The 26,447-nt window shown below is 36.6% G+C and overlaps 1 protein-coding gene across 2 annotated transcripts in view; it reads left to right on the top strand.

The window, feature by feature from the left end:
• Positions 1–14,991: 14,991 nt before the first annotated feature.
• The window catches only part of LOC121367797 (syntaxin), a 99,057-nt gene continuing 87,601 nt past the window's right edge, over positions 14,992–26,447 (top strand). For both annotated transcript variants that reach the window (XM_041492171.1, XM_041492170.1), the window contains exon 1: positions 14,992–15,175. In XM_041492171.1, the coding sequence (XP_041348105.1) occupies positions 15,143–15,175 (33 nt within the window). In that variant the 5' untranslated portion in view covers positions 14,992–15,142. The remainder of the gene's footprint in view (positions 15,176–26,447) is intronic.

The raw sequence follows: 26,447 nt of genomic DNA on the forward strand, positions 1-26,447 counted from the left end.
AAGGAATCGGCTGATATGCCTTTAACCTCCAAAAATGGCACTGAGTTTTTAAACATTAGAAGAGTGAATTTTATCTGTGGGTGGTTCTTGTTTAAGGTGTCAAAAAAGAAAGTATTTCCGAAGAGGAGGCTTTACTCCAAGCCCAAATATCGTCCATAAAGCCTAAATGTATATCTGACCTATTGAGTATGGTGTTCCAGTATTTGCGCATTCAGTAAATCATATAAATGTTAAAATATGTGACCGCAAATGGAGTACACATAGTTGTGCCTGAAATTTGTTTGAAGAAACGACCGCAGAATTCAAACTCATTATTATGCAAAACGAAATCTGCAATAGACATATTCGCCTGGGTGGCAGTATCTGATAGGAGATCAGTATTGTGTATGGCTTCTTTAAGTGCTTCAAGTCCTTCTCAAGTAATGATGTTAGGATAGAGACTCACTACATCTCGTGTTAGCAGGTGGCCTTATATGGGATGAAGAGTAGTGGTATTAAACTTATCTATATTCTGTAAGAACTCTGTAGTATTCTTGACTAGTTCTGTGTAGAAAAGCTGAGCCACAGGATTCAGTTTTCAATCTAGCCCGAGTGAAGCTCCGCGGGTAGGTGGAGTAACCTGACCACAAATATGCCGATCACCTGCATTCACTACTTTATGCACCTTGCCTAGAATGTTAAATTAGGCTGGTTGTTTAACTGGCCAATGGGCGATGGCTGTCTGTTGTTCTGGAATATCCAGGGAATTCACTAACTGGGAGAGATTTTCATGGATCACATGACAGTTGTCTCCTTGTAGTTCTTATCATCGTCTAGATGTCTTAGACATTTCTGTGTATAATCCCCAGCATTCCAGATTACTATACCTCCCCCTTCGTCTGCATTACCAATGACAATAGTGTTGTCATGTTTGAAGGTTGTGATTTCAGCACGTTCCTTTTTATTTAGATTATCCCTAACCTTAGGCTCTTCGTGATTGCTTACGTCTCGCTTGATATTTGCAATAAATGTCCAGAGCGTCATCGCGTCCTGTATGTGGTGTCCATGTTTTAGGTATATATATATATATATATATATATATGTGTGTGTGTGTGTGTGTGTGTGTGTGTGTGTGTGTGTGTGTTATAGCGATGGTGGTAGAGTAGACACACTATCCTTGTCGAGAAAGAATTGAAAAAGTCTAAGTTTACGGTGGATCGCTTTAAGGTGGTCCAATTCCTTTACAGTATCATATCGTAGGAGTAGCAGAATAGAATAGAATAAAATAAAATAGAATAGAATATATGTTTAACGACACCTAAGAACAAAAATACATCGGCTATTGGGTGTCAAATATCAATATAAAAATTCAACAGTTAAATTAAAACACATTGTAAAGAACTGTGCAAAAAATACAAATATCACAGATAGGTAAAATTAAAATTTAGAATAAAAGTCAATATGTCGAAGACATTGTAATAAAAGTTCTGGATGGAATCGAAAGGATCGAAAGGATTTCATCACATTTCTTTGACCAAAAGTTTCTTTTCTAGTTTCCTAGAGATGGCTACACTCCACTAAAATGTGGCGTACCGTCAGAGTACACTAACAGTGCACACGCTGAGGTGGAAGATCTTTCTTCAAGATATATGAATGGGTAAAGTATGTATGACCGATGCGAGCACGACACAAGACGATTTCATCTTTCCTGCCCTGTCTATAGGAGGACTGCCACTCTCTCAAGACTGGCTTGACAGCATGAAGCTTGTTCCCAATCGCACGGTTTCATTCATTGTGCCAAGTCGAAAAGATAAATTGATTGATCCTATGTTTAAAATCAGTATACGGCACACCAACCCTGACATGTGGCAAATCCAAAGCAGACTTGGCAGCTGAATCTGTCTTTTCATTAACCCTGATGCCAGTATGGTGGCTAGGCACCCAACAAGATACAATATTTTAAAATTTTAGCAATGGATAACAAGACGCACTTTCGTATCACCATCCCAATTATGGGGTAGGGTCTCCACGAGTATTCGAGTACTCGGGCACGGGTCGAGTCTAACAGGACTCGAGTCCGTTCACATGACTCGAGTACCCATAGAAGGTGGAATACAATTATCTACTATAATACAATGGATAATGTAGGACAATAATTTCAGCAGTGGACAATCAACGATACAAGTTATACAATAATTATATGTTCTTGCGCTAGTTTCTCTTTTTAATCTGGCCGTCAATGAAGGTATCAACCGGTTTCTAAATGCAATACAATGACATCATTTGGAATCTATCTTCAGTGCTGGAATTAAGATGCATAATGCTATTTTACGTTATTCCTTAATCTCATCATCACCTAGTGTAAGTGTTGGGTACTAGGGTCCGGGTCGAGTTTGACCCTCAAGTACTCGAGTCCAATATTTTGGATTCGTGGAGGCCCTATTAAGGGGTGGTCCAGCTTCATACTGCGTAAAACTTGGAAATACGAAAGTGAATCTGTGAAAATAATCAATCTGGATGCAATCGAATCATTTATTTCTTCCAAGGCTTTAATGACTACCCAAACTTGAGCACAAAAAATTGATGCTGAATCAGGCGAAGTGAACAAAATGAGAGCCCCTTACTGAGCAGACGTATTTCAGCTTCACTGAGTGTTTTAGAACTAACAGTAAAGATGAACTTTCCACTGGGAAGAGAAAAGGGTTTTTTTTTTTTCATTTCAGCTTTGTATGATGGTATGTGCAAGAAAGGTTTCTGGGCAGGTTAACGCGGTATTCCTCCACAGGTTAACCAGGTATCTCCATCCTGGTCTGGGGTTTGTTTTGTTTTTGTTATTAATGTTATGGATACAGGTTATCTGTCTGCAGGACAGATTAAAATTTTTGTGAATCGTCTTTAGTACACCTCCGTTTTATGGTACTATACGAAGGAGCAACACTGTCAAGGGGTCCAACCTAAACCGTATGACACATGCTTGAACTTCGTATACCACTACCAAAATGGCGGATAAAGCTCGCTTCGCTACACGACTGTGAGTACATTTTGTCTTACAGCTACATGCTGGATGCCTTTCTGATTAAAATAATATTGCGATACGGCTCTAGAATAAATATTCTATCCATTTGTTTACTTAATTCCCGATTTTATTCAACCACAAAAAAGCTATTGAAGCAAAACCTCGTTGGTTTGACGGCAAAAACAAATGATCAAAGTTCTGGGTGTTATTTTAAGGAAACGAGTTATATTTACACACTTAAAAAGTGTCTTGATGAAAGTTTGTATACCCTGGAAGTTAAATTAAGCAAATACGTTTGGGAAAGTCATTATATAATTATCCATCCAAGAATTTTCTTATAGTTTAGGCATATCTTCGTCTGCTCCCCCGGGTTTAGGACACCTAATCGTATGTTCCAATTTTTTTTTTTCAGAACAGTTTGTGAAGGCGGGCACCAGTGCACTGACTGTGGACGAGTGTTGTTAACTAGGAGTCATCTCCAAGGACACCATGTTTCCAGATTCATTGGAATGAATGATCTAGTTTTTATATATTGTTTAATAAATCGACATTATAATGCAATGTAGTTTTAGTTTGTTGTTAGTCCCCCACTGGACACCTAAAACAGCAATCCTAGTATATGGATGCATGCCGTGTATCTCGAATAGGTTACTGTGACCTCGACTGACCCTTGACCTACATCTTGGGGTTTTCAGATGTGTTTAGACAAAATTTAATGACAATATGACGTAAGTTGTATTGTGTACATGAAAGTTCCACAACGAGTGACGGCTGATTATTGTATTTATTTCACTCTCCTTAGTTAAGACATGGGTTTTAGTCTTAGGTGACGTTTTGAAAATTAACTATCGTGAGTGACATATGTAAGATGGTCAACATTCACGAATTGAGAAACTTATTTCATAAATGAGGGGATTTGCATTACATTTCTGTTGCAATATCTACTAAATTTTGTTTTTAATTTTTTCAAGCTGAACAGAGAAAAATTAGGAATTACAATTGTGACGCCACATTAAAAATACTGCATCACAATTCGTTTTTATCCAATCGAAAGCCTCTGAGATGTTTGTCATCTGCAGTGTGATAACCTAAATGTTTCATTACTGCTGCCAGTGGTATCACATAGTGTAAGTGATGTAACACGAGCAGTTTCAGGATAAATGGACTATTCAGGCTGCCTTTGAATATAAAGTACATGTAATCAAATCATAAACCAATTATATATAAGCATTCACAGGTCTCAAACAATACTTGGGTGATTTTTTAGGGGTTTTTTTTAGAAATAAGAACGCATTTGAATAGTTAAAATTTAGTTTATGTGTACAATTTAATTGCATGTAACATCTGAACATATGAGCATTTGTTCTTGATTCCAAGTCAGAAAGAAGGAAGTATCTTTCCTTCATCCACCTTGTAGTTGGCACATGCAGGTTGAACTCCTTGAGGTGGTCCAGGATATATCCCGGTGAGAAAACCCTCTCATGAATATGATAAATTGACCTCCAAAACAAGTTCCTGTCCAAAACAAGTCCTTGTTGGCGTCAGAATATTTCATGCAGGATGAATTACCGCGACAGTGCCATTTTAGCGTATCTTTAAATAATACATAGGAAATAGGTTGGGTTTTTTTTGTGAAAAAAAGAAGCCATTTTGAACACTGCTTCTGAAGAATAACATTGTTTCTGTTATATCATCAGTATACATGTCTGCATCAAGGGACGATTCATCTAACACTTGAAATGTATGATTATCATCACTGTCATTTACACTCTGAGATGCGAATGACAACGTCTTCCTAAATCGCTTTTCTCCTTTCTTCTGTGATGATCTCTGCTGTGGTGGTGTTGGAAATTCCTTGTTGGATGTAGGATTTACGTCTATAGGTGTTGATATGGAAGATGCTTTCTTAAATGGATTGAGGAAACATTTATTTGTGCAATTTGTAAAGTCTGAGGTACGACGATTACACAGCCTTTTGCCAGAACTGGATCTTCTAGGTGTCAAGACGGGAAACAACTTTCCTCTTTCGTTATTGGTAAAGGCTTAACTTAACTGGCCTCTTTTTGTATCTCCCATTACTGAAAAACAAAACACACACCTTAAGTTGATAAATATAATCACGATATTTTAGGGATACAAATTCAAATATAATTTTTTGAAGTAAACGAAATCTTGGCTTAAACCAGAGGGAGCAGACGAAGATGTGCCTAAACTATAAGAAATGTCTTGGATGAACAATTATAAAATGACTTTCCAAAACATATTTGCATAATTTAGCTCCCAAGGTGTACAAACTTTCATCATGACGCTTTCAAAGTATATAAATATAACTTGTTTCATTAAAATAACACCAAATATTTTGATCATGTTTGTTTTGACCGTCAACACAACGAGGTTTTTCTTCAATAGCTTTTTTTTTGCTTGAACAAAATCGATAATTACGTAAACAGATGAATAGAGCATTCATTCTAGAGCCGTATCGCAATATTATTTTAATCAGACAGGCATTCAGCATGCAGCTGTAAGACAAAATGTACTCAACGTCGTGTATCGAAGCGACTTTTATCCGCCATTTTGGTAGTGGTATACGAAGTTCAAGCACATGTCATACGGTTTAGGTTGGACCCCTTGACTGTATACACCCTATTTCTGAAATATTCACATGAATTTGCTTCTGCGTTGTTGTTGTTGTTTTTTGGTTTTTTTTAATACAAATATTTTGTTACTAGTCGCCACTCAGTTTTATCCATGCATTTTCTGTAAAATTTAGAATAAACTATTTCTCAATTAGGTTGTATTTATCGTGCATCATTAATCACTTAGACGTGATTCTTTTTAGAAGGTTTGTCACCAATCAGATTGCATTGTCACACCTTTATCACAGTCGGCTCGGAAACTTTTGAGAATCACTTCGTCAATGTATCTAAAGGATACAAGTGCAGTATTCTATTTTAAAAGGGGCGGGACGTAGCCTAGTGGTAAAGCGCTCGCTTGATGCGCGGTCGGTATAGGATCGATCCCCGTCGATGGGCCCATTGAGCTATTTCTCGTTCCAGCCAGTGCACAATTACTGGTATATCAAAGGCCGTGGTATGTGCTATCCTGTCTGTGGAATGGTGCATATAAAAAATCCCATGCTACTAATAAAATAAATGTAGCGGGTTTCCTCTCTAATACTAAATGTTAGAATTACCAAATGTTTGGTCGATGATTAATAAATCAATGTCCTCTAGTGGTGTCGTTAAACAAAACAAACTTTAACTATTTTAAAAACTACAAAAATTAAAAATAATAAATTAAAACTATATATAATTTAAACGTGTGAGGTTTTTAAAAAAACCTATAACTATGTCTAAGACATGGTAATGGTTTGTATATTATTATGTAGATTATAAATATGAATATTGTATACAGTGGCGGATCCAGAAAATCCATTTGGGGGGGGGGGGGGGCAATGACATGAGGCGGAAAGCCAATGGAAATTTAGAGGAGGTTAAGAGGGGATTGTAAAAAAAATTTAAAATTAATATGTAATAAAATTGGTGTCCTCCCATTTTGCCTACAACCCACTTTGTCTACACTCAGTATGAAAAGATGATTTCCCCAGTTAAAAGTGGAACATACCATGTATGTATAAAAATAAAATGATAAAATAATATGACAAACACATATTTTATTATAAAACGATTAACATACACAACAAAAACGATTAAACAGTTAAAATGACCTCACAAATATAATAATCCTTATGTTTATATAAACATTTAACTTTAATCCTATATCAAAAGATCATGAACGCCATTTAACTTTGATCACGTATTAAAGATCACAGTATGGGATCATAGGACTAATACTAATCACCATAAAGAGCATGAAATCACATTTCATGAATTCCATTGTGACGGAATTACAGAAATTCCCAAATAGGCATATTCCAACTAGAAATATTTGCTCGTTATAGTGGCGAATGTGAAGAACTATTGTCCAAGCCCATGTATATAGCTTCATTTTCATGTTTTAAAGCTTATATACATTATATTACGTGGCCTGCAGGGATGAGTTTGGGAGGAGGTTACTGTGACGGAATTACACTCTCTGACATAGCATTCTGAGATAAAGTACACTTTCTTAAATTCCTGCTCAGTATTATATTTTAAACATACCAAACCCACATGAATATTTTGAGTAGGTATCGAGATAGTTGTAAATGTCTCGGTTGTACTTGGATATCAAAATATCTTTACCTTTCATAGATTAATAACTCCCTTACCCACTGTAATTCCGCCACGTGACGGAATTACAGATGCTGTAATTCCGTCATATCAATATATTTACCATTAAAACAAACTGTGATTCTCAATCTTTTATCCAAAATAAAAACACAGTTAACAATTTGACACCAGGACATGAGATCAACACTGGCCAATGGGCATCTCATGACGGTAGGCCTACCTACATGTACATGCGACACGTGGAATTGTGCCAACTGTTCTCACCATCAACAAGGCTTAATACTCAACAAGAAAAACTGGACCTCATGCAGCTTAAACACGAAAACAGCTCAGACGGTATGGTCCTCAGACAAACTCAACAAAGAAATTTTGAACTATAAACAGATCCTCAGACAAACTCAATCAAGAAATATTCAACTGATCCTAAGCTTCAACATGAACGTGGTCGTCACCAATAATATTAGTATACTGTAGAATCGGTCAGGAGCCGTTGCAACTTTCCAGGTGGCAGCACTCTCAATTTATGTAATCATTTTTCATATTAAAATGTAGGTGCTGCCATCTGGAAAGTCACAACGGCTCCTAGCCGATTCTACAGTACTAACGGATACTAGTCCTCAACTATAGGCATTGTTGTGAATGTTCCACAACCCACCGATGTTTGGATGGTGGTCACAGGGATAACACACACACAGAACTGACAAAAACGCGAGTCCACCAAGACCCTTTAAAGACAGGGTAAGCAGGTATAACGTTCATCATCATCTATTACCCCCCAGTCTTCGCCACAAGATTCATGCACCCAAATACGGCATTTTTGGCATTCGATCCATTCATCCGTTGATTTTGGGTCAGATACAGAGCCATAGTAATGGCCGCAGTACCCGCATAAATCGTCGCTATTGGCATCATCAGGCTCCTTTCAGATTTTAGGATGTTTAGGTACTGGTGTGGGATTTAATGACTTTGTTTTTTTCGAATGTTTTATGAAACTTGGACCTGCGACGGGTTGAGGTCTCACTTGGTTAGCAGCGGTGACACTGGGCGCGGCACTTGGACCTGCGACGGGATTCTGCAGATTATAACGAACGGGAAGATTGCGGTATTCGTCAGTACTTGTGTAAAATTTCAACTGGATGGTCTCCTTGTCAAGAGGTTTCAAGAAATGTGTTGTAATTGTTCCGTGAAATGTTTGTAGACCATTCCAGAGGACTTCGGTACCAACATATTGACACTTCTCCTGGATTGCTGCTTCATCCATGACGTGTACATGGATATTTGTTTCGCAGGATCTGACTGCAGTGGCAAGTGTTTCTGCATTATTGACGATGACAGTTCTGGCCATAGTCAAGCGATGTGCCATTCTTTTCACATTACCTCCGAGTACGTCATTCGGACCTTTTCCGTGTGACGTAGCGAAATAGTTCCACTGCATTTGCAACCCATGGTGTTCCTGGAGTTTGAAGAGAAGTGTGAAAACGTATTTCTTTTTGTATTGGCTTGACGGTCCATCTGTCCAAACGTCAACCACCTCAACACTAGGCATTTCGGACTTGATCACGTCCATGATCTGGGAGGTGAATGCAGTCACAGCAGACTTTTCGAGCTCACGGTAGTCGCTCACGATCACGTATGACAGATTTTGTCCACGGTGGTACACCATAACTGTATAGACAGTAACTTGCCTTTGCTTCCAGTGCGCGCTTTGAATTTCATCCTGCCATGTGCAAGTGAAATTCTCTGCAAAGTCTATTTGAAGTAGGCATCTGTTGCTATCTGATTCCATGGCCTTCAATTTCGAGTCGTTGTAGGAAGTGGCTTGCTTCTCTTTGATGAACGAGTGCCAGAAGAATTTCGGGAGTTGACCGGCAAGCTCATCGAATGCATCTGTTGTCGAACAATGCGTCATTGCCTTTTGTAAGAAACCGTTTTCTTCTACCCATTGATACCACTTGAAAGTGGGGTCTTCTTCGACTACATCTCGGAACACTTGGTTGAACAGAGTGGCGTCAGAACATTGTTCACAATTGTTGGACATGCATTCCTCACTTGTGACATTGCACTTGCATCTGGCTGTGAAAAGTTCTTTGGAGTAGAGTGGAACGACATCAGGATATTTTCGATGGAGAGCCTCGAGAAGAAGAAAGACATTCTCGTGATATCTGCAGCCGCACACGTTATGGGGCATTTGTGATGACAAAAAGACCCACTTCAGACGTAATTCAGCGAACTTTGATTTTCCGATGTTGATTTGTGGATGGTCAGCTTTGAAACAACAATACGCCTCAGATAAAGTCATTGTCAAATGTCTTATCTGCTTTTTCATTTTTTTTACCATTTGAATTCCTAACAGTTATAGTCAGCCTTTCCTGGCATCACACGGGAAAATGCATCGTTCTGGTAGAACGCCAGGACTGTGTCTACTGTTTCTTGGGGTAGTATGCGGCTTGGCTGGTTAACCACATGTACATCTAAGATGTCGCAAGCGAGTGCTTTAAGGACAGTTGCACGTTTCCTTGGGCTTTTTGTTAAGGCTTTTAACACCCGCGATTTAGCTTTATTTAGTGATGCACTATTTCCATATTTGTAACATTGTAGTGTACCGTCAGTGACATCACCAGCACGATATTTCTTCACTGCTGTTAACGTCCTTTCTCTCAATTTCTTTAGTTCACCTGGTGTTAGTTTTTCCGGGCAGCGTTTTTCCTTTCTCTGTCTCGTTTTTTGTATTTGTTATATTCTCTGGCATCTTGTTTCAACCGCAACCGCCTCTCTCGCTGGCGCTCTACTGCAGTCTTGCCCATGGTGAAGCTTATGCTACAAAATGAAAACAAAAATGTCTTAAGTTGATGATAGAGGCTACTACGCCTATATATTAGGCTATGACCAATCATCTCAACTGGTCAAAACTATAGTGTGACGGAATTATGAGCACACGTAATTCCGTCACACCAAAAATTGTAATTCTGTCACAGGTTGTTTTGAAGCCCCCAGGATAGAAAGATTACTCCAACTGTATTAATATATTTAGCACATGGCTTAATTTGGTTAAAAACAAGCTTTTACAAAATATCAATAACTAATTTAGCAGCCACACAATCTAGATGAAAAATATTGTGACGGAATTACATGGCCACGTGCATTATGCATCGAGAAACATTTTTACCTTCAAAGGTCAACCGGGCTAAATTTCGCCCAAAATATTGTACTCTGCGTGTTCTATAGACATTCATGTTTAAAATGATATATAACTTACCAGGTGACACATTCGCAGTAGATGGATGACTGCAGATTGAAAACGTCAGAAAAATCTTCAAATCATGCCGCCATTTTTACTTTCCCAACGGTCAGGTTTGCGCATGCGCAGTGCCGTTCAGTAACGTCTAAAATGCGGACAAACATATGGAATGATGAAAGGAAATATTAACGAACATTATAATATCAATTTTAATGCACCAGCTCGACCTTTTTGAATTCGTCAACTTGTCCCGATTGACGTGGAATTCATGATTTGCGCAACTAAGCCCCAATTACATTACTTATGTTCATTGTAATCTTAATTGTTTATATAATACAATGTTTTATATTGGTTTGACACACAAAATAATAGGGATTGTCCCACTATTAACTGGGGTTGTCACTTTTTCATACTGTAGGCAAACTGAGTGTAGGCATACTGGGTTGGAGACAAAATGGGTGTAGGCAAAGTGGGTTGTAGGCAGAATGGGAGGGAACCATAAAATTATAACTGTCGCAAAATTTAGTAGGGCCCGGGCCCCTGCCCCCCCCCCCCCCCCCCATCCGATCCGCCTTTGGTATATATTATATTTGGATTATAGGTATTCATTCTCATTAAAGCCGCACACCCTAGTTCCATCCAGCGAAAATAAATTATAATTTGGTTAATCTACAAACACTTAGATCACGTTTTTATCAAATGGAGTGAAAAAGCAGGTTTTATATCGATAAATACCATGGGAATCCCCATGTCCCAATTGCTTGAAATAATTTTGAAAGTTAGTATTCTGATGCCACCGGTAGATGTCGCTCGAAGCACAACAATGCCTACGTCACGACAAATTTCACAGACTTGGGGTGCGTTCGTTTCACCTCTCCTGGACGTGTTCCAACTGTTCTGTCCTGGTTGTATCCTCTCCAGATATCGTAAGACTTAGCAAAATGATTGGTTTTAAGGGTTTGTAACGTTTTGTATTGAGACACTTACTTGTCTGAACTTTATTGTTACTGAAAATGTTCACGAACTGTGAAGAAAAATCTCACAAATGAACAACAACAAATCGGATGTTGATTGCGCGAACCGTGCACGAGAAAACAAACCGAACCAAAATGATAACGGTCACGTGATATACCAACGTCTGTGACATTGAAATGGAAATATCCCCTCTAAAAATAGATTGGACCTCGCTTGCTTAACGGTTTTTTCTCGACAGAACGTCTTGTGAAAACATGCAAAAAATGCATTTCGTGGTGTTACAAACATCAGGATTACCAAAAAGCACTTCAGGTGAATGGAAATGTGTATTCTAAATAATAAAATGTAAGTAAAGTGCAATTTTATTTGTGAAAAATGAGGTTTAATAGCGAAAAACAACGCCGTAATGGTTAACAAATAGCCGTAACTAGGGTGTGTCCCTTTAAATATAAAAGTATGCATTGTCTAAAACGTTTTTGCTGTAAAAGAAGCTTGTATGTAACCATCAAGTGGTCTCAATAATAAACCTGAGACATTTTGATGAGTTTTTGGATTCCACTCAAACGTAATTTTTCACTATAGGCCTACATCTGTGTCAGAGAGCAATTTATTGGTATATTATTATGCTCATTTTATGTATTATATTCTAATTAAACATAGTTTGCAACACTATTTTAGTCGCAAAAGTTAACAATAAAGTATCATAAATGAAAAGTGTTATTTCTTAGTTTATTTGCGTGGAAGGAAGGAAATGTTTTATTTAACGACACACTCAACACATTTTATTTACGGTTATATGGCGTTAGACATATGGTTAAGGATCACACAGCTATTGAGATAGGAAACCCGCTGTCGCCACTTCATGGGCTACTATTTTTGATTTGCAGCAAGGGATCTTTTATATACACCATCCCACAGACAGAATAGTACATACCACGGCCTTTGTTGCGCCAGTTGTGGAGCACTGGCTGGAACAAGAAATAGCCCACGGGAATAGACGGGAATCGATTATCCCCGTGGAAGTACAATATAACTTGAGGGGGTCTAAACGTTTTTTGTTAACAAAGAATACAGACAGTCCCACTGAAGATAATTTGGAACTGCCAAATTTATTACTAGGGGATGGTATAGGGTCTGACATAAATAACGTAATGAAATTTAAATTATTTTCTGTTAATAAATAAGAAGATAATTTTTATAAAATTAGTGAGCCACAATTATGATGACTTATCAGATATTAGTCTTTTTGACTTTGGTATTTTAATAAAAGTTAAATCAGAAGTAATTATAGAGTATCTATACACCCTAAAGGGGAGTTAAGAACAATCAAAGACGGTCCATACCTTATCACCTACTCCATATTTGTACACCACAATTCTTGTGCTTATATAGTTATAATATGGATATATTATAATATTATAATGGTATGGTATTGGTCAAATGAAGTGTGGTACGGATCAACGTAATCTTATTTCTTAGAAATAGGCAAATTATAGAACTGAGAATGAATATTTTTTTAAAGTTCTTATAAAACATCACCAGTGATACCAATGATTCTCCTTCGTGATTTGTATTAAAAACAAATACGTTTATGTATGTGTGTGTGTGTGTGTGTGTGTGTGTGTGTGTGTGTGTGTAACGAGTTGATTAGTAGTTCTTAATTTTTCTATATTTATTTGAATGGGAATTATATTAGAAAGTGTTAAATCATTTGAAAACTGCATTTGCTATTTTTGTATACTGCTGACTTTTGTTACAATGTGTACTATTTATTACATTTACCCCCCCCCCAAAAAAAAAAACTTAACAAATACAGTTTTATTTTATTTCACATTTAAGTATTGCAGTAATAGAGCTATGGTTCTCAGGGTGTTTTTCTTTCTTTTTTTCTGTTTGTTTATGAATACCCTGTACCACATGACTCCTAGTTCTATAACGTTTGCACCATCAGTTATAGTTCCCTCCGATAACATTTGCCATCAGTAACCCCTCCCCCGGCATACATGGTACACCCACGCATATACAGCACACTAACGCATAACACTTGGAAGTCATGGTACTTTGTTTTATTTTCTAGACTATTTCGTTGCACTACGCTGTAGTCGTTTAGGGGCCGTCCATAATTTTCAACATTTTCACGAGCATACAAACCGTACGCCGGTGGGGGAGAGGGGGGGGGGGAGGAGGGGTATAAGGATCCCAGCGTACTTTTTTTTAAAATGAAAAATGTCGATCAACAATTTTCATTTGGGGATGTACCCTTTGGGGGGGGGGGGGGGGAGGGAGTCAAAAGTGTACTTTGTACACTTGTGAAAATTATGGACGGTCCCTTAATGAGAATGAATTCATAATTCATATTACCGTGTCAGACACCGCGATATGTAAAGAAATATTTCAACTCGTCGATGAATTTGGACCACATGTAATTGACATGTGCATTAAAAAAGAAAAATAATCAAAATGTCCCATATTTAAAAAACCCAAAACCAAACCCAAAACAACAACAACAAAAAACATTATTTCGTAGTTTCTGATATTTAAGACTACTTGGTCGTTACATACATAAATAGCTTCTTTAGCAGCGTAGGCTACTACAGTCCCTCTTTCCTCAAGAACGTTTTATAAGCCTACTGTTATATTTACGAGTAGGCCTACCTACTGACAGAAGTACGTCGGTGGCCCACTTGACTATTTCTCGTTCTAACCAGTGCACCACGACTGGTAAATCAAAGGTCATGGTATGTGCTATCATGTGTGGAATGTTGCATATAAAAGATAACTTGCTACTAATAAAACAAATGTGGGGGTTGTTTCTAAGACCATATGTCAGAATTACCAAATGTTAAGCCGATGATAAATAAAATAATGTGCTCTAGTGGTGTCAAGACCTCGAGAAATGGAGCTCAGTAGATGAGAACAGAAAAATGAGTGGATCGAGAGGATTCCATCGATCTTTTGGGCGGGATCTAGATCAATCGGTTGAGTGCTCACCTGAGGTGCTTGCATTGCAGGATCGAACCACCTCGATGGATCTATTCAACTGAATGGGTTTTTTCTCGTTCCAATCAGTGCACCACAACTGGTCAAAGGCCGTGGTAGGGCTATGTGCGTTCGTGTCTGTGGGAAAGTGAATATAAAAGATATCTTACTACAAATGGGAAAATGTAGCGGGTTTCCACTCTAAGACTGTCAGAGTTACCAAATGTTTGACATCCAATAGCCGATGATTGGTTAATCAATGTGCTCTAGTGGTATCGTTAATTTTTTTTTTTTTACCCGAGTTGAGCATAGTTCTATCCCGTCTGTCTATTTTATCTACGCCATTGTTCACGTTAACTTCAAATAGGCTCTGATAGTCACGTAAAACGTGAAATGAATTCATTGCCAAATAAATAAACGTTTTATCTTCACCAAACTTCCCGTTAAACCAGACCATTCACACTTGGTGCCAAACTAGGTGTTCGCAAAACGCGCACCTGTCAAATTTGAAGGTGGCGCGTAGACCCAAGAAGCGGAAGAGGAACTCCGGACATGCGCAAAAATGGAGACAGTGTACATGCAAATATTAAAATTGTATTGATTTGATCCTTGTCATTTGAGCTGTGCTTCAATACACTGTATGCCTAAATGTATGGCCTAGAAAAAAGATTTTGGATTATTTGCAAATAATAGTCATTTTTTGACTAGTAATCTGGTGTGAAAATGACGAAGGACCGTTTGGCTGCTCTGAAAGCGGTAGGTGTGAGGCCATTGATAAACTCACCATCTCGTGAGTCGAGTGGTGAACCCAAGTTAACTGAGGTGTTACCAAGCAAAATGCCACTATTCGAATTAACAATCGTATATTTATTATTTTAACTGTTCATAAGTTGGCATGTACAAAACCCAAGGCAACTGTTTTGTGCATCTTGACGAAATGGGCGAAATAAGATGAAATTGCATTGAACTGTCAACTGCATGCATAAGTGGGAGTGGTCTGTTTCACCGGTGAATCAGAGATAAATTAGTTACACAATAATTGATATCCAAGCTTTGCATCAGTCAGTTAGTTATAATACTAATAATGTTGAAATCAACTCATCAAATGTTATAAAATCACTTGCATGTCATTTGTAATGCAACTTGAAGATGTGTTTTATTCACTTGCACATTTCACATCCCATATGTACATATCATACATGTGTATAGGTCTAGAGTAACTATAAATAATATAACACCAAAGTTAGAAACAAATAATACATTAAAGATCTAAATAACTGACACATTTATGATTTCAAGATAATTAGGAGATATTACTTACTAATTTAATTTATAATAAAGGATTAGCCAAGGTACTCATGTTTTCTGAATCTTGATTTCTAAGGTTATTGAAAATCACATGACTTCTGTTGTCTTTTTTTTTTTTATCTGGCAGTGGTGTAATAAATAAAGCAGGGCTCTCGCTGTCGGTAGCCAAGTTAGCCATTGGCTAATTTAAAAAATAAATGGGTAATAAAATTTGCAAGTGGCTAAAATTTTGGCTAAGCCATTTTCTGTCTTCTGATAACAAATGGTTACATAATCTATCCGACACCTCAAACATAATAATACTACCAAATATTCAATTAGCGTAATAGCCATCTCGCGACCGGTAACGAGAAACAGAAAGAAGTGTTTTATTTAACGACGCACTCAACACATTTTTTATTTACGGTTATATGGCGTCAGACATATGGTTAAGGACCACACATATTTTTTTAGAGGAAACCCGCTGTCGCCACATAGGCTACTCTTTTACGACAGGCAGCAAGGGATCTTTTATTTGCGCTTCCCATAGGCAGGATAGCACAAACCATGGCCTTTGTTAAACCAGTTATGGATCACTGGTTGGTGCAAGTGGTTTACACCTACCCATTGAGCCTTGCGGAGCATTCACTCAGGGTTTGGAGTCGGTATCTGGATTAAAAATCCCATGCCTCGACTGGGATTCGAACCCAGTACCTACCAGCCTGTTGACCGATGGCCTAACCACTACGCCACCGAGGCCGGTCACGAGAAACAGTGTCATGCAGAATACAGCGTAGGCCTTATAATGTTTGCTTATTTTAATAATCACGGTTATTAATTTTAACGTCATGCATTCAACATGTATGACACCAATGTCTGGAAAATCTGTAACTTGTTATTTTCACTTTGTAAAATCTTTGAACCAAAGTAATAAAAACAGACCGACAATGCGTGTCAATTTGAATACACATGCCAGTTCAGGGCCGAAAGACATGTAGGCCGTCTCAAGAGCTGAGTTCAGCCAGACCAAACAAAAACAAAACGTTCTCTAGACTGGTTTGTGCACTTCACGTTAAACCAAATGGACACGACAAACACCAATCAAATAGTTCTCGAACGTTAGGAAGAACATTCGTTGGCTGAACTGAGGGCGGCTCTCGGTGCGAATATACGTCACGCTTCAGAGTCAGCCGACACCCGCGTGTCAAGAGACATCGTTGCGGACATTATACAATACGATTACACAAAAGTAAATCTTGATGTTAATTTGTAGAAAAAGTAGTTGTTCGCATCAATGAATACCTAACTGCAGGTTTTTTTTATTCCTTTGTCTTTGTTAATTTCGTACCAATGGTCGAGAGCACGCATGCAGATCGCGATCGCCGGAAATGAAAATGCAGTATTTAAATTGTACAAATTGCAGTTAAATGTACACTGAATAAAATTAGTTTACAATAATCATATTTGTTAGATAATTTTAGATACAAATTTGTAAGACTGAGGTGACATTTAATAAGTTAGCTGGATTTTAAAAAGACCGTAAATTTTAATTTTATTAAAGGTTGGGGTTTTTATTTAATAAATGGAGGATACTGTTAAGTCGGCATTCTTAGCTGAGGCATTTTGTAAGCATAAATCACAACAAGCATTTAACACGACGCTGAAATCCACAGCAACAACATGGCACAAATTATGAAATTGGGGTGGGGAATTGATGGGTCACTTAAAAAAATGAAAAGAAAAAAACAGCAATTCAAGGTAACATAAAGATTGCTATTCTAAAGAAATAATGAGCTCTATATAAAAAAATAAAATAAAAAATATTTGGGGAAAAAAAGGAAGAAAGAAAAAACAACACCCCCATAAACATCCACCCACCCCCATATTTCTGTATGTTTGTTAATTTAATGTCACAGGCCTTAGAAGTGGGGATGGGTGTATGGGGTACTGGCTTCAAACTCTGAAAATATTGCATAACCCCATTCCAACCCCACCCCCGCTGAAAAATCTAAGTAATATAGTAACTGCCCCTACCCCCATTGAGGTTTTGTTATTCCTATTTATTCCAGTTTGTACACAATTAGCTGAAAAAGATACATTTTCATATTCATATATAAATACTCTATACAGTACTGCGTAAAACAAATTTGGCTATAGCATTTTCATTATGGCTATTTCAAATAGATGATCCACTGACATTCAAATAAAAGCTAAAAAAATAAAGGTAAAGGTAATTGCTTTTTTAATTCGCCCTAAAACCCATTTGCACCTGAGTCATTTTGCCCTTTTCCCCATTCTCCTCGAGTTGTTTTGTCTCTGATTAGGTCCTTTCATCGTCCATCGAATTATTGGGTTGTAACAACCCATTATGGGGAAGTGAAATTATGTTCGACAAAAAACACTATTTTTGCTGGAAATGGGTATAAGTTTATTTTATTTAAATATTTAAACTAGGATGCATTTTAAAATCATTTGAAATATAGATGTTTGATAGGACCAAATATATGGTAATAATATGTACCTGTGAAAACAACATACATAAACCTGTTACTGTATATACAGTTGACATTGTGACAAATATATATGACACCTAACCTGTCTCAAAAGATATAAATTCATTCTGTTCATCCACTAAACATTGGCAGGGTTCGATATTTACCTCAGCAACGATGGTAAGTGCCATGGTTACCATCCTTATGTGTCATTGTACTTTGAAAATAGGACGTTGTCAACAGCAATAAAAATGCTGTGATAGTTTGCTACCATATATAGTATATCCAAGTACAAAATTAGCATGTTTTTCTAACCGGCCCTATATGGGTTTTTTTTTACAGGACCAACCAAAATGCGTTTTCTAATAGTAATAACAGAGAAGTATGAGATATATTCTTGTCAGTGTAAAAAAACAAACAATATTCATTAAAATCCATATTTAGATCGCCTAGCAACTGACCCCTTCAGCTTCAGCACCCACCCACACTGCATCTACACCAGCTTTGATCAACACCAATGCTTCGTAGTTACAGCTTTATACAGACAAACAACCATTTCGAGGAAAAGCAAGTCTTAAATTAATTAATAATTAACAGTTTATCTTTTTACATTATATGGTGTAGCTGGTATATATATATCCTTAATTGAGCAAAATTATTTAAAAATTGCAAAAAGAAAAAAAAATGGTTTGACAAAACAGTTTGATGTGTTTGCATTTAAACATGTATACAAGCAGTTTTGCCATGATGCCCCTCCAGCTTGTCTTGGTACCTAATTTTTGTTATTAAAAGTCAAGGCAACACTGGCCATGCCCTTCAAAAATTAAAATTTAAAGGGGTGGATGGGTGGGGGCAAGCCACTTAAGGTTCTTTGGGGGAGTGGTTACCCCAAGAAACCATGTTGACCTGTGCCTGATTTGTACACTAAGAATAATGCAAATTATTGTAATGATATATACATAAACATTTTCAATTTATTTAATTACGTTTTCACTAACCATCACCTATATTTTCCACTAAGATTGATAAATTTTGGGTTTAGTTTTAAATTATTATTTACCGGTCTACAAAGGTAATTAGTGTTATAGATTGAGTGTTGTGTGTGTGTTTAATACACATACTATTCAGCACCTACGGTTGATAGTTTTGGGGTTTTGTTTTAAATTACTATTATGTATGTGGTACACATAAATATATACTGAATAAAAAAATGTTGGGATCATGGAATGAGCTTGTAATTATATCAGTGTGGTTCACACGTGAGTGCCACTTCTATTTGGATTATCATGATGGTAGCAGGTGAGTATCGAGACAGCCAGGTCAGCAATATAACCAGTGTGCAGTGGCAGAGCATAATCACTTTAGAGGGGGCTCATTAATGATTTAGCTTGGGATATTTTTTTAGAAAAGAAGGCCATACAAAGTGGATAACTATTAAAAATGGAGCCCCAATACGATCCAGTACATAACTAAAATCTCATCCTGTTTTGAGATTGTTCATGGATGCTGTTCAGCCTGATTTTGTGTTAATACATAACAATTGCACATCCCCAACATGCAGATGTGGTAACTGAATATGATAGAGAAAAACTGTTAGCAGAAAAAGCTGACCTGTTCACTCCCCTGACTTAAACTCAATAGAACATAATGTGTGGGATCAGCTTCATCAACTTTTACAACTTCCATATCCACAAATGACTCTTTAATGAGCTAGAGATTGCCCTTCAACATGAATGGAACGATCTCTCCCATCAGAACATTGTTAACCACATCCAAGGGCATGCAATGGCAAGCTGTCATAGCTGCAAATGGTGATCATGCCCCTTATTAATGACACACTGGACTGCCAACACGTCACAAACGTGAAAGTCCATTTCGTGACACATACTTGTTCACATTGTTTTGATGGTTAGTGCTTTTTGCAGGCATCATGTTGCATCATAAAGTAATGAAATTCACAACTGGCAATAAATTGTGGTCCACAAACTATTTCTGCTTTTTGGAACAGTGATTCATATTAATTGGATGAATATTGTCGTTTCACACATGAAAATATTTTTATGATCCATAATAAAAAAAAATTGAGTATAAAACAGTTTATTAACAATAATTAACACCCTCATGGGACACACTGTTGCAAGCATACCATATCAGGTTCACTTAAAAACAAAGTAAAAAAAACCCAAGAAACACACATACACACACACACACACCATTAATTTTGGCTATTATAGGTCCACTTTCCCTCAAACAAGATTATCTGAGAAAATTAGAACTAAGGACCTCTTTCTGTTTCCAGTATAATTTCCTAATGAAAATGTTTTAATTTTAATGTTTTAATAAAATTAACCTGTACAGCATTGTTGTTTGTGTTGCTATCATTAGTGTGTAATTTAAGATAGTTATAAATGCTGATTAATTTACAATAAGTCTAAATATGAATTAAGTTCATTCTTCATAATGAAATGTAATGCTTTCTAACTTGGTGACAATATGTTCATGTAGAGAATAAAAAAGTAGACGTTAAAAGTTTATATATATACATATGAATGTTAGTATTGATTACAATAACTAGAAAGACTGAGTTGCTTTATTTTGCAATCAGTAACACAGTAGTAACATTAACAGACTAACACTGTTACAGGTATATTGTCTTAAGTTATTTTTAAAAACAAATTATTATGGTGATTTAAATCAACAAAACTGCACTGTTGACTGAAAATGAGTACCATGGATAGCCATATATTTATATGCAGTGTTTTTTCTAGCTTGTTTTAGCATGGTGCAGAACCATGCCTCAATAGTCTAGCACCATCTTGCCTCAATCAGCGCTATGCTGCCCTGAGATTAAACAAGCCTTTTTAACTAATTAATTCTAAAATTGCCTTTATAAAACACCCAAAAAGGTATTATTAATTAATAAAATATGCCTTTTATATCTTTTGCCATTCATTTATTAAAGCAAGCACATAAATTACAGTAATGTTTATTTTAATTTTTTTTTTTTTGTATATTTAATGAAAAACAAGTGCCCCAAAAATGGTGAAAATGCCCCAAAAGTGTTTGGTCTGCCATGCCTTGCCTAATTTCTAGGGAAATCACTAATATGTCATCTTTTAGATAATCTGGGGTGTTTTGTTCACAGGATCGAATCTTCTCAGTGGACTCATTCTCTGATTGTTTTTGTTTTTTCATCCCTACCCGTGCACAATGACTGGTACAGCAAAGGCTGTGGTATGTACTGTCCTGTATGGAAAAGTGCATATGAGAGATCCCTAGCTGCTAATGAAAAAAATGTAGACTGTAAGTAAAAACTACCAAATGAAATGTTTGACATCTAATAGCTGGTGCTTAATAAATCAATGTGCTGTAGTGCTATTGTTAAACAAAACAAACATTAACTTTTAGATGATCCAAGATGTGCTTGTGAACATCCTATTGAAGATGCAGAACATTTCCTATGTCACTGACCATTGTACTTTGTGCATCACAAGGTCGGGACAATACACGGTCGGTTAGGATCGATCCCCGTCGGTAGGGCCATTGGGCTATTTCTCATTCTAGCCAGTGCACCATGACTGGTATATCAAAGGCCGTAGTATGTGCTACCCTGTCTGTTGTATGGTGCATGTAAAAGATCTCTTGCTACTAATTGAAAACTGTAGGGTATTTCATCTCTAAGACTATGTCAAAATTACCAACTTACCAAATAGCTGATGATTAATAAATCAGTGTGCTCCAGTGGTATCGTTAAACCAAAAACATATTTTGTGTGTCACATTTACATCTCAATTGTAATATTTTACTATGTTGTGATCAGCACTTAACAAATTAAGAAAATATAGACATTTAATATCTGTCAGTTTCACACACATGCTGTCAGATAGTTTGGGCATATTTTGAGAAGAAAGTGGACTATTAAGTAATGTACCAAAAGTTGATATAAAAAATAAATAAAGAGGGCATAATGTGTTGTTTAAACAGCTGTTTTAATGTGTGTGTACTTGCATCACACTCTCCCTGGATATACGCATAAATTTGTCTTTGGCAAATATAGATGCTTAAATCTTGCAGATAATCAAGATGGGTATGCAGTTATGGCAGTTCACAAGTAATTTTTTCAAAAACAAATTGTGGGACATACTAGGGGTGTAACGATATACTCGAATATTCGGTGCACCGAACAGCAATCTGTATCGTAGTTGCATTCGTATTCGTCACTAGCTGAACCGAATCATACTAACCAAAACACAATAACGATTCAATTGTTTTTATTGTCCTTTTTTTATATTAGGTCAACCGCATAGTCAGACTCATTGACCGATCCTTTTTTTTTTATTCCATGCGTTGGACTGGTACTCTACATGCAGCTTGACTGCGCTTCTGTCAAAACACTGTATGACGTCGCATAGTCTCGTTCAACCAGCCTAATACGAGACACGGGCAAGTGTAGTTTGTTAATTTATGCATTCTCGCAGTGCAACATCAATAATGTTGAACCAATATTCTAACTTAAATGGCAGCTCAAAGCAAAATATATTTGTATAATTCTTAACGAGAACTGTGGCATATTAGCAATTCAAATATGGATATAAATTGATTAATACTAGATACCAAAAACCAAAATGGCCTTAAAAATATATATTTGATATTCAAAATAAAATTAATTTACCGGTAATCCATAACTTCTGTCTACATTATACAATGTATATACGGTTTCGGTTTGCACGCATGGAAAAGGGTGAATTGTTATCAAAGCACTTAAGAATATTTTTAAAAATATGTACAATTTGTACATTTATGTTTGCAAAGGCCATGGTATATTTTAAAATTCCGATAATAACATATACATATTTTAACTTGTTACTATTTTGGTTCCCGTATGAGGCTTTTAAAATGTTTTGCGCGAAAAGGTGATTGTAGGATTGTTGCAGTGAATTTTGTTCACTGCTAGTGAGTAGTTATCTTTCGATATTTTCGAATTCGAGCGATCGCGGGAAACAGTATATTGCTTAATTGAACAGAAAACCCCCCCAGCAAACAGAAAACTAACAACAACAACAAACAGGGTTAAACAGCCCCACAGAAACAAAGGAAAACGTTCGTAAACATTCGCATTATGAAACGCGCACCATACTTCGGCTATTTCCGTTAACTTTCGGGACTTTTTTTTCCTTTCAGCAAAGCCTTTGTACTTGTGTAATGTGTATTCATGGATGTAAATACATATTCGTATTCATCACCTCATATTCATGATATGTATCGTATTCGCCACGATGTGTATTCGTCACACCCCTAGGACATACGGTACTTGAGTTGTTTACAACCATATATGTGCAAAGGAGAAAACCTTCAGCACTGATTTATGAGGTGCTTTTAGTTTTTTCACTTTTCGGAAATAAGAGTATGTAACATAGATTTGCATATGCAATATCAGCCATAATGTCACAGTGTTAATATCCAGTTTCAGATCACTACATACTGGCTTTGTATTCCGGTAACTACTGGCATCTTTTCAAGATGAATACACCAGTTACAGTAGGCTCAATACATGTATATAAACTTAGTATTGTTTGATGGTCGATATATCAAATACTGTAGCTAGTTCCCTATCTCAAGGAAAGTGCATATAAAAGGCCCCTTGCTGCTTATCCATTGAACTAACCTTAGTGGTCAAAGCAGGTTTTTCTTTGTAACCCATTAACTTCAGTTACCTTTATCCTGGTCAGACAGCTGAGTTGGCTACCCAAGACTGTAAGCTTCAGTTAACCGTAATTGGGTATAATGATTATGCTATCAGTATTTTAGATTCCAGTGTTTGAAAATACATTTAGTTGGATCATTGCATGAAACAAGTGCAGTATACATTAGTGGTGGACAATTATATCAGGGTTTTTTTAACCTGTTAATTACAATACAAAAGTCTCGATGTGATATATTGCCATCCATATTTTGAGAACCAGTTTACAATGTAGACTCCAGTTTGTTAACAACATTTGTGATAAAATAGATTTCAGAATAATTGTCCATACATTTCTGTATTTGATTAAATTTAATAAATGGAAAATGGACACTTACTTTGACATACATAATATATTTAATGATTAGAATAGTGCTGGGAAAGTTTTGTGAAATTGAATTATGACCAGGGAACATTTTGTTCAGTATTGTGCAGTCCTTGGTTTTTGAAAATTACAGGCTAGTGAAAAATCGCATACCTCAATATGCTACGGTGAGTGAAAAATCACTCTCCAAAAGAAATGAAATAGGCAGTGTGGATTTTGACTGGTATGTCTACAAAATTGTCTATTAAACCAGTATTTCCCGATTTATTCAACAAAGAGAAATACCAGTTTAACGACTGCATGGAAGCCACTGCCATGTTTTAAATGTTTATAGTTTTAATAAAATGACCTTCCTATCAGCTAAATGAGCGATGAAAACTGTTGATTTTTGTAAACAGTAGAAATAAATATACTCATCTATTTTACCTGTGCCATTTGTTGAGTGTAATGTGCACTGTTTCTCACATGTTAGATTGAAATTACGTGCGCTGTACGAGTGCGATTGTACCCGCGTACATTAGAAAGCAAGGTCTGATTGTGTTCTGATTAGCTATGCAAGTTTCACAGATCACTAAACAATTCTGTAATGTTAAATACTAGTCGCTAATAAATTTTCTAGCTGAAAGCAAATGATCCCTGATGTTACCTATATCTAGATAAAGTTGTTTAACACTGCAAATTCAAATATGGCTGCTAGTTTCTACAGTACTGCAATTGAATACTAGTACTATAACTGGCAACAATATGAAATAGTTCCAACCTTCAGCTTATCTGCAGAACTTGTTTAATAACGTGTTAATCTTAGTATGCTTATTGTCCAATTACTAACAGACTTCCATGGCATTATTTAATCAATTTGCCTTTGTGCCTACTTTGCAATTATTCTGAAAGTTATTAACATAACAATAAAACAAGTGACAATATAGTAATAGTTTATTATATTAACATACTTATACACACATACATATATCTTTAATGCAGCCGGTGGTTATTAGGCATTCACATATAGCAACATGAAAACAGATTTTCGGCAATACATATATGGTATATAGATGTATATATTCACAGAAAGTTAATATTAAGACGTAATACAGGATTATTATGCACTAGTGATTTTGTTGAATAAAATGAAATGGCACAATTTTATATTGATACCATTTTATATTGATACAAATGGTGTTACAGACCAACTGGTATGATGTGGGATAGAGCTTTAACCCAAGGTATAATAAGTCTTGTAATCAAACCCTATCCTTTCAGTTGACGTAAAGTGTTAAAGGGACATACCCTAGTACTGAAATCATACTTTAAATAGATTTTATTGTTTAGCATATCCATTTCCATACATTTGGAGTGGTTTTGGTAATCCTGGTAATTTTAATATCACAAAAGGCATTTCTCATATTGTAAAAACGCATGTGCGTTTGAGAAGTAACAGTTATGGAGTCGAGTTTTAGTCTATTTTTAGAGCGTATTTAACCATTTCAAAGTCACAGACTCATGTTTCACTTAATTGTAACTTTATCCAAATGTGTTACAGGTTTGTAGATTAACTAAACTTAGTGTGCATTTTCGTGGGCTGAAACTAGGGTCTGTCTTTTAATATATCCTGTTATGGTATATATCCTTTTTTGGTCAGTGTTTAATATGGAATGTGAGATAGACAACATATACTACTCAAAAGAATTTAAGGGTCAAAAATTTATAACCAAATAAGTTTCAGAGTGTATTAGATTGATGATGTAAACTACACCAAAAATTTAATTTATTGTTCCATATTTACAAAAAAACACAAATAAACGTCACTGTATACAAGAAAGTCACATGACATGCTGTCAAAGTTGAAGGTTGTCAAACATGGATTTTACACATTAGAACATTCGTTTAATAGTGTGTGAATCCACCCCTGGCGCGAATACACTCGACACATCGTTGCCTCATGCTGTTGATCAGACGTCTGAAGAACTCTTGGGGAATGGCCTGCCACTCTGCCATAAGAAGTTGACCCAGATCATGAAGGTTGGCCGGAGGGGCATGGTTATCCCGAACTCTCCTGCCTAATTCGTCCCAGGCGTGCTCTATTGGGGCCAAGTCAGGTGAATATGCTGGCCAATCCATCCTGGCGATACCTTGTTGTCTGAGAAAGTCCGTTACCACCCTGGCGCGGTGGGGTCTGGCATTGTC

Source organism: Gigantopelta aegis, chromosome 3 (assembly GCF_016097555.1).
Source record: "Gigantopelta aegis isolate Gae_Host chromosome 3, Gae_host_genome, whole genome shotgun sequence".
Lineage (NCBI taxonomy): Eukaryota > Metazoa > Mollusca > Gastropoda > Neomphalida > Peltospiridae > Gigantopelta > Gigantopelta aegis.